The sequence below is a fragment of the Xenopus tropicalis genome, chromosome 6 (assembly GCF_000004195.4).
Source record: "Xenopus tropicalis strain Nigerian chromosome 6, UCB_Xtro_10.0, whole genome shotgun sequence".
NCBI classification, from domain to species: domain Eukaryota; kingdom Metazoa; phylum Chordata; class Amphibia; order Anura; family Pipidae; genus Xenopus; species Xenopus tropicalis.
This window is the reverse complement of record NC_030682.2, coordinates 91,339,742-91,350,472: the sequence shown is the minus strand read 5'-3', so window position 1 is coordinate 91,350,472 and position 10,731 is coordinate 91,339,742. Positions and strand designations below refer to the sequence as shown.

The 10,731-nt window shown below is 38.1% G+C and overlaps 1 protein-coding gene across 1 annotated transcript; it reads left to right on the top strand.

Moving 5' to 3' along the window:
• The first annotated feature begins 637 nt into the window (after positions 1-637).
• LOC100490872 (polyadenylate-binding protein 1-B) lies at positions 638-2,228 on the top strand. Its single transcript, XM_002932682.3, has one exon. It carries the CDS (start codon positions 791-793, stop codon positions 2,138-2,140), a length of 1,350 nt encoding a protein of 449 aa, XP_002932728.2. The 5' UTR covers positions 638-790; the 3' UTR covers positions 2,141-2,228.
• Positions 2,229-10,731: the final 8,503 nt, after the last annotated feature.

Below are 10,731 nucleotides of genomic sequence, written 5' to 3'. Positions count from 1 at the left end.
AATTCTCCTAGTTAGAGCAGCATTTTCTGGAATAAACACAATTGTGTCTAATATAGAAGTAGATTAGCTGGTCATAAATGCTTGTTTGGAATGTACCATTTCTTTCTTCACAATATGAACTTGTGAGGGAAATTCAAAGCAGTGTGAGAGCTGTCACAAATACAATTTTTTTGATCAGGTCATCAAATCCCTGTAAAATAATTTGTGGAGACTCATCCATGGGTAAGTCCGAGGTTAGAGATAATGCATTGTATAAGGGCCAGGCCTCAACTGAGGTAACTCAGCTATATATTTCCTTCTATAAATGTAATGCTGCTAATCTTCTAAGGAATTTAAAAGGATATCTGCATGTAGCTACCCTTTGTACCCCATTCCCTTGTTCTTCCTGAAAGCAGATATAAAAATTAAGACATAATGCTATGTTTACAGAACTCCTTTATGTTTATGCTTTATATTAGTTTATTTTCATGTTATAAGTCACAAATTGGATTAGCTAAATCAATATGTGGTATAGGAAATGCTGATCCTGGGGGACCTATTGGAGATCTATGGCTTCCTGTCAGAGCTCCAGTTTTTGCAGTTAAAATTTAACCCCCATTGACAGTTGAAAGAGTACACAGCTGGTCTGGTAAAGAAACACAACAATCTTCACAGGAGTGCAAATCGTAAGTAATAAATAATCAAGAAATAATTGGTTGCTACAGGATTAAGCCTGAGCCAACTATGTGATCAGGACAAGCCATCTGTAAATTGGTACCAATACTTGTATACATCAACTAAGGAGAAAGCAATGAATATGGATCAAAAGGTGCATTTTGAGATACAAGTGGAAGCTAAAAGGGTTGTTCATGCTGTTGATGTTCTCCTAAATGAAAGTGGTATGTCTGATGAACATGTCAATGACACAGAGTCCAAAACAAAGACATGTCCAATTTATGTTAAGAACTTTGTAAAGGAAATAGATGAAGATGACTTTTTTGGCAAATGTGGAGCATCTACAAAAATTATCAACAATGATTGTGGACAGCAAACAGAATTTGGCTTACTTCCCTTTAATAAACAAAAGGATGCTATAAGAGCTGTAGATAAAATGAAAGGCATGGACATTTATTTGGCTCAAGCAAAAATAAAAGAGAAAAGACAAACTGAGTTTAGTAAAAAGCCTGAACCTTTACATAAACCCCGATACAATAGTGTTAACCTTTATGTTAAAAACCTCAGTTATGAAATTGATGATTATAGACTGAATAAGGAATTTGCACCTTTTGGTATAATTACCAGTGCTAAGGTAATGAGGGAAGGCGGGCGCAGCAAAGGTTTTGGATTTGTATGCTTCTCAACCCCTGCAGAGGCTAGAAAAGCACTTTCTGGAATGAATGGCAAAATATTGGCCTCAAAACCCCTGTATGTTGCTTGGGCACAGCGAAAACAAGAACGTCAGGTTTCTTTGGCTCAGCAGTACACGCAGAGGATGGAAAAGGCTTGGATACCCAACACTAAAGTCAACCCTAACCAAGCTCTGTTATCAAGATGTTCTATGGCCCCTATCCCAGCAGCTCAGAACCATTCAGAAGACTCTCTATGCAGAATCCCCAAGCAAACTGCTCAATTTAAGCAGAGGTGCTACAGGAATGCACAAGGAACTGCACCTCATTCATTTCAGTACATGCCAAGAGCCCACCCCCAAATTTCTACAAGAAAATACAAATTAATTCCAACGAAAACAGCAGTTAATCTGGTGCGAGGCATAATGTCAGCTACTTCCAGAAATAAATATGCAGCTGGAGATTGTAATACTGAGCTACATTCTGAGAAACAGACACAAGCAGCTATGCAGCACCCTGCTATCTGTGTTCAAGGACAGGAGCCCCTAACTATTTCCTTGTTGGTTTCTGCTTCTCCACATGAACAAAAACAAATGCTAGGTGTGCGTCTTTTCCCACTTGTACAAATTATAGATAAAAAGCTAGCTGAGAAAATTACTGGAATTCTGCTGGAGTTTGATACCTCTGAAATTATCTACATGCTCGAATCTCCAGAGCTACTGCGTACAATGGCGAATAAAGCTGTCACTTTACTGCAAGGCCATCAGGTACAAGAAGTTTCTATGAATAGTTTTAATGGCACAACAAATAATTAACATGCACACAGGCAAAACTTTAAAAATTACATTTTTTTTAGCAAACAGAGCAAACCTTGAACCAAATAAAAATTAAATTCTTTATTTATGGCCTTGTCTTTCCTTCTTTAATAATGATGCATTATGAAATGAAAGGTTTCATTTACAGGGCAAATAATGCAGACTTAAGGGCTTCCAATATGGCAGGAAAGGTTTGCCAAAGGGAGCAAATGAACTATGGGGTTGCATCTAGCCCCTTAAATGCTGCTGCTCTGTGACCTTCTTATTAAGCTTCTGAAGATCCTCAAGTTTTTTGAGCTGGTTATGGGAGTACTGAAAGAAGCTCACTTACTGTATCAGAAATTATTATTAAATACCCATGACCTGATTGTGCTGAAGGTACTATGGTTAACAGTGTAGGATGGTAGCCCTAATACTCATACAAAGCACTTAGCTGTGAATAACTGTGGTAGATATTCACTACCCTAGTTGCCAAACTATGTGTATCTCTCCCTTGCTACTCACATTGTATTTGTACCTAAAGACAATATATAATATTTACTAAATTAGAGAGGCAGTGGCATAACAAGAACCAAGAATAAAACAAGGACTGCTTTTACAGAAACTGATTATAAGCAAGGTATTAATTCCAGGGCTCCCTGTGAGAGAACCTGTCCCACTTATCTTCTCTGAAAAATTTGTGAAACTGCAGAAAAATGTGCAAAATGGCAACATTCTGTCAAAATTTTATTGGCGTCAATGGGTTTTCTTCTCGCACAAAATGCATTGGAGCCAATGGGTGTTTTTTCATGCAACAAATGCATTACAGTCAAGGCCATTTTTTCTTACATTTTTTTCTTGTGCCAAATGCATTGTAGTCAATGGGCAAGTATTCGCAAGTATTAACTTAAGCCAGGAGCATTGAAGGCAATGAATGTTTTTTCTTGTGTTATTTTAATAGCGAAGACGCAGTTTTGCCATGGTTTCCTATCTGCAATTTGTGTAAGCAAGTAAAAGCAAAAGAAAAAAAGACATAGACATAGAGGACTGGTGATAAACTTCAACTTAAAGGAACAGTAACACCAAAAAATGAAAGTGTATAAAAAGAATTAATATATTATATTCTATTTCTCTGCACTGGTAAAAGTTGTGTGTTTTCTTCATAAACACTACTGCAGTTTATATAAATACTCTGCTGTGTAGCCATGGGGGCAGCCATTTAAATTGAAAAAAGGAGAAAAGGCACAGGTTACTAAGCAGATAACAGATAAGTAGCAGATTCCCATTGTATTCTACACAGTTTATCTGGTATCTTCTTATGTAACCTATGCCTTTTCTCCTTTTTTATTACTGAACCTGTAGAAAGAAAGCCTGTAAAACCAGTGATTATCATGAAGGATTAACTTTCTAAAAAGGTTAACTTTACAAAAATTAAGATTCAATCAAATATTTCTTTGTTTATACCACTGTTTTGTACATTTATCTGTCACAAAAGCATTTGTTATTTTAACATATTTATAAACCAATAAATTAACTATTTCTCCTAGCAGTTGTGAATTTCAACAAGCACACAAAATATAACATTCAAGCAGGCAAAACAAAATTAAACTGAGAAAGGGGAAAAACTATTGTGGCTTAGTGATTGAATCTGAATTCACCAGGAACAGGGTCTTCCCTCACTTTGTGCTTTTCAATCAGAAAGTACAAGTACATATTATAAATACAGCTGCCACAGATAATTACAGGGAAACCTACACCTATATATTAAGTAATTTAGCAATTTCGCATGGTGAGGTTTTTTCCATAGCAGTTACATAGACAAAGACACCCCATAATGTGACAAATTGCACTTCGTGGCCAAAGCATGCTATCAAATGTTAGGTGAGACATGAGTTCAGGCCTCTGAAAAATACCCACAAAAAATGTCAGCCCTGTAGAAGTTATTGCTTCCTTTCTTAGCTTAGTTTCCCATGTGGCAAAAGCTTTATTCGTAGAGAGGCAGTCATTAACTAGAGCGACAGTCATTAAAACCACGAGAACCTTGCTTATCCAGAATTCACATGATTCAAAAAAATGTAGTTCTGGAATTAGAAAGGGCCTAGGCCGTGTGGCTTCTGCCATCTCTGGCAAGTTTAAGCTTAACATTAATTGAATTATTTGAAATTGAATCTATGGGAGGTTAACTTCTGGCTTCCAGAAATGAGACCCTATAGATGTAGTAGGATGTAGCAGGAAAAAAGATCTAGGCAAAAGCTATGGTGCAATCACCAGCTTGCACTACATGTTTTGAGCATAGTTGCCCTTTGTCAAGTGTAACATACCTTTCTTACAAACAAGCTAAACGTGTGAGTTTGGTAACTCATCCCTTCAAGTTCACTGCCACCTCTACACTTACCTTTACCCCCCCACTGGTCGTTTGCACCCACCAACCATGTACACTGCTGCCAGTTGATTTCTTACCTCCTTCCCTACTTGATGCTACCACACTGCTCCTTGCTGGTTGTACCCCAAACCATGGTTAGGAGGCCACTTCTGTTGCATACTCCTAGTTCCGCCCCTCAATACAAGGCAGTAAAGTGCATTGTCCTTTTAAATCATTTAAGATACTGTTTTGAGAAGGCAGTATAGTTTGTTGTCCCTTCAGTCCATGTAGAATATTATGGACGTTGGCAATCTTGGCAACTTAAACACATATTCTAAAATGATTTCTTGAATACCCAGTACAAATCATGTCTACTATGGACAATTACTGTCTAAAGCTACTGAACCTACTAATAAAGTTAAAATCACTATTCCAAGTGGTTCCTTTAATTCAAGGGCAAATGCAGTGAAACATTAAGTGAAACATATACCTCCATATGTAATAAAAAAGCACTTAGTTTGCCCAGTAGCAGTAACTTAAAGCAACCAATAAGATGTTTGCTTTTAAACAGGTTACCAGTAAATTCTACCTGCTGATTGGTTGCTTGGGTTACTGCACCTGGGCAAACATAGTTCATTTTATTACATAACCCCCTAAGATTGCTATCCATATCATTCAGTGATTGACTTTTCATGAAAGATTCTATATTACTCATTGTGGATATTTTCTTATTTATTTCATGTTATTTATATAGCACCAACACATTTACAGAGATTATACATCATTCACATAAGTTTCTGCCCAAGATGAGCTTACAATCAAAGGTCTTTCAGTCTGTTAATTAATACCATATGTTTTAATATGCAGTTTTTGTTTGTGGGGTTCCTGATAAAGGGACATGCCCCCTAAGTCTTTAATTGTGTTTGCCATTTGGCTAATTGGGATTCTCCCCATATTGCTATTACCATGTTGTGTTGGTACTGCCATCCCCCCCACTGTACCCGGTACATACTTTGATAGAGAGGCCTGGGTGTGCAGATTCACCATTGAACAGGATGACCATTAGGCTATGAATGTGGCCCCTTAAAATCCATTCTGGTGTTATCACAGCAGAGATGATTAAAATGGAAGACCCAATTGTTTGAGAACCATCACTATTGTTTGTATTGCGTCACCCCAAGGCTGTTGGAGGATTTAGCTGCGCTTCTTTAGAAAGCTAGTTGACTAATCTAATTGATATAGTAAATATATATAGTAAATTGGTGCAATACATGTTTCCCATGCTTGTGTTGCTCCCCAACTCTTTTTCCATTTAAATGTGGCTCACGGGTATAAAAGGTTGGGGATCCCTGAATTAAAGCAAAATGTAACTGCTTGCCATAGGTCCAGATGCAGATTTGCCCATTGCTGATAAATGAACCAAAGAGTAGTGATGGGCAAAATGTTTCACCAGGCATGGATTCGCGTCGAATTTCCGCGTTTCGCCATTGGCGGATTATTTCGTGAAATGGATGAAAAAATTTGCAGCAGAAAAATTCGCCGCACGTCCAAAAATTGTCGCCGGCGTCAAAAAAGAATAGTCGCAGGCGTCAAAAGAATAGCCGCACGACGAAATAATAGCAGCGGGCGACAAAATAATAGCCACGGGCGACAAAATAATAGCCGCGGGCGACAAAATAATAGCCACGGGCGACAAAATAATAGCCATGGGCGACAAAAGAATAGTCGCGGGCGACAATTTTTTTTGCCGCACAACATTTTCGCCGTTTCGCGAATTTTTTGCCGTTTCGCGGATCTTTTGAAAGATTCGCTCATCACTACCAAAGAGGCCTTAAGCTTTGTGCATTGCATTTTTTTCGCTTTTCATTCAGACTATTATATCTCTCTACCCTCAAAGACAAATATTTCTATTGAGATACATATTGTTTCTCTTTCTTCCATACATTTCCCTATTTAATTCGTAAACCTCGTTTTTAACTTAAATTTAGCAACTGTGTACATTTCATGAATAAAATGAATCTGGTCATCTAACCTTTTTTAATAAAGATTAGATATATATTAGCCTTCCAGAGGTCTTTGTGTTGTGAAAAACTATTCCTGTGTGATGTTAAAGTAACTGTACGGAACCACGCAATGCTGCTAGAACTTCACGCCTTATGTGACCTAAAGGTTAAAGTTGGTTTATTCAGAAAAAACAAAGTGAAATGCTAATTTCCTATTTTTTCAAATATGAAATTCAGGAAAGAATAAATCGCCAAAGTACATGGGAAGTCTTGCTGTCGTCAGGTGCTCTATATCAAAAAATTCCACAATGGCCTTTAAAAACTGAAGTAAATCTGTAAACAGATGGGTTGCTATGTCGTTTCAAGGAAAAAGGGAATACTTGCCAAAATGCAGGAAACTCCTCAATTACATTCCAGAAACAAAAGTGCTGATGAGTGATCTACACCTATCAACTACTGGATAAAGCTTCTCCACCCCTGAGAACATTTTAAGAAAGTTGGCACAGATCTCTTCAACCAGAGACTGACACATTTTGTTCAGGGATTTTAACTCTGAGCAGCATTTGGAAATGCATAATCTTATTTTTATAAGATTATGAATTCAGTTGTGAGTGTAGTGACATATCTATAAAATCTGTCATGTATGTGTCAAATACAAAATGTAGAGATAAAGGAAAGGCTGGGAGTATGCGCACAAAGGTAGCTGTCAGAAGAGCAGCAGGAGGAAAGCTCACTTTATGGATGGCTAGGAGCAGAGAGGATGGTGGGCCTAATAGGAAGAGAAGTGATAGAATGACAAACTATAATAAAAGAAAATTTAATTCTATATCAAATTCCAATGTATATCACAGTTATTTGCAAATGAAATTGTAACCAAAAGCAGTTCTGCTAGAATGCCAGAATCTGCTAGATTACAGAAACAGGGTTGGACATAGGTTCGGTCCCAGGTGCGCTCCCCTTGGCACTGTAGATGCTCTCATGCTGCCCCCTTTCATAAGATTACAGTTGCGAGTTGAAGAAGGTGTTAACTTATGCAATGCGATATAGCCCGGTTAGTGGAAGTGTTGGGCGAATATCAAGATGGGGGCCCTTGTGGTTGCAGCCCTGGTGAGCCCTGGAACCCGAGTCTGGAATTGTACAGAAACAATGTATTGACTGTAATGTATTATAATGTATTAAGTGTATTGATACAGTTAATAATGATATTAACTGTAAGACTTTACAGTTAAGTGGTATGCATACTGGGAAGATAAAATAAAACATGGACTGGGAGAAGCTGTTTGAGGGTAGGTAGAGAGAAGAAAGGAAATACTGAAGTGTGTATGGAGGGCAAAATACACTTAAGGTGAAAGAAAGGCAAAGTGTAGAAAAAAAATTGTTGCTTGTGTCAGAAGAGTGAAGCTAAAATAAAGCTGAGGAAGCTAGAGAGAAATGGGAAAACAAACAAAAAGGCAAGTAAAATAATGCTGGGATAAATGGGACTCAGTATCAATAATTCTATTATATAGGAGGCTCTGTCTCCGTATTCCTGGGACATATGGGGGCTCAGTATCAGAACCTCTGGTACATATGGGTCTTAGTATCAGTAATGCTGATATAAGTCATAACAGGATTCTGGAAACAAATTCCTTTAGGCTCTTAGAAAAGTCCCATTTACATGGGTTTATCCTATAGACTAATGCTGACCCACTGGGTTTTCAATGCAAAAGCCAGGATAATAGCTGATATATATGAGCAGAAGTGTCAGTATTGCTGGGACACATGAGGATCAGCATCTTTAATGCTGCTATATTTATGGGTCTTTGTGCTGATATATGGCTTGTTATGTCCATTTGAACTCTTTACCTGCATTGCTGTGTTTCATTAACTGCCTCTGTACTGCTAAAACACTGGGACCTTTATCTGCACTTCACAGGCATTGCATTTGCAAAATGGATTTGGAATCTTGCTGATACATCTGTACTCCACGTACATTGGTCTCTGCATCTGTACTCAGTGGACAGTGGTCTTACTGCTATACTGCTAGCCTACTGTGCTCTGCATCTGTACTGCTGGAGAACTGTGGGTCTCTGCATATGTACTGCAGGGACATTGTAGGCTTTAAATGTATAATTTGACACTGTAATTGTGGACTGTGTATTTGCACTACCAAAGCACTGTGTTCTGGTGATGCTTCTCTATCTATACTGCTGATACACTATAAGCTAGTGGTTTTCAGGCATGTTTGGTTTAGGACCACCCACATCCCTTTGTGGTCCAACATTTTCTAAAGCCATGATGGAAGCTTGATCAGGCATTTGGCCATAGTTCCAAGGAATCTAGGACAACCTAGGACAACAATTATGCATTCTTCTTCAAACTGGGTTTACAGGAATATCCAAGATAGCAAACAGACATTTCCCCAAATCCCACTATAACTTGGCTTCTGGTTGGGCCCCAGTCACATAATGCAGGACCACTATAGGGCATTGTAATTTTACTACTGTCACACTGTTGACCCTACATTTGTGCTGGAATTGTACTATGGAGCACTTCCCAGTTGAAAATTTCCTACTGTCACATTCGTGGCTGATCCACTATGCATAGTATAATGTACCAGACTACAAAATCCTGGCACTAATATATCTGGAAAGAATGCTTTACTAGAGATGTTTAATGACCAACAGACACACCAGAAAGAAGGCAGGGGAGTGGGCACACAAGTTGCGCTAGGTCTCATTTATCTCTAGATACGCCCCTGAAGTTGATATTCATTTTTGGAGATTCATGTCTGTCATGGCACGCAATATGAACTTCCCACAGGCTGTAGGATAACTTGCTGCCTTTGATGTCCTTGTTTTAGTAACAACTTAGATAATTAGATTTCAGAACTATTGTTCAGTTGATATGCAGGCCTTTTTACTAATCTTCAAAAGAGAAGAATATTTTACTGTACATCCAATGTCCATAAGCAAGACAGGAAGGATTACCTCCCAAACGGTTCCTTCATGAGTAATAAGATATCCATAGTCTAGCCACCCATGCCAGCAGTTCTCAGTTTCAGCTATAAAGGGCTCTAAGAGAGTAGGCTTGCAGGTAATTCTCACAAGAACAGAGAAGTATCGTTACCACACAGAAGGTGGATTTGTCACACTGACTCATTCACTGATTCATCCATCTGAGGTCATGTAAGGATATCTTTAAAACCTGCAAGTCTGAAAATAATGACAGACTAAATTTGGGATTTCCGACATATTAACATTTAATAAGGCCTCAATAATGTCCCATTACATGGGGTGCAAATTATGTGTGTGTAATGCAGCAGTAGTTGATTGCCACATTGCCAACAAAATGTCCTCAATTTTGCAGCTTTCGGTTACACCTTTAATATGTTTAACCCTTAGCTGCAGGCTGTATGTATGTGCCACAGATGCTATCCACTATGGCAGAATACTGGTAAGCTGTGTGTGTAGTTTCTACATTTCCATTTCTGGAAATTACTTTACTTCTGTAAAGTTTTAGAGACCTCTTATAAAAAGGAATAAGAATATACATTTCATGGTTTTAAACAGAGCATGAACACACACTGCATAGCAAAAACATTATGTGTGTGTGTGTGTGTGTGTGAGAGAGAGAGTGCATGTCTTTTAATAAGACTACATGCAACTAATACTCATGCTTATTCCACTTGTTTAAGCATTGTTGTCCTTATACAGTTTATATACATGTGCCCCCAAGTACTAATGTACATATGTATGTATGTATGTATGTATAATTTTACTACTAGGATAAGGAGAACTATGCAATTTTACAATGTACAAAAGTACACGCCATTAAAATATCTACAATAAATAAGTATAAATACACAGAGATTAAGTGCCATGTATTACGAGAAACAATAGGAAGGAGGTCCCTGCCCCTTAGAGCTTACAGTCTAAGTGGGTGGATAACATAAAGGCACAAACTGGTGCAGGTGCAAAGTGTAATTTTTAAATGAAAATTCTATAGAAGTCATTTACGAAGTGCAGGGCTGGGTGCAAAGTGCAAAAAAAAAAAAGAGAAAATTAACATGTTTTTGTGCACATTTTCATGGACCTTATAAATAAGTGTTACCTGACTTGTGTTTTCCTTATAAATACCTGTAAGTGTTATCTGACCTGTGTTTGCTAGCGCTGTATTGATATGGACTGGTTTGGGGTCCCCTTCATCCCCCTCCCCTGGCAGCTGGGTAGAACAGACCTGCCATTACTGTGCTCTGCCACATTTTT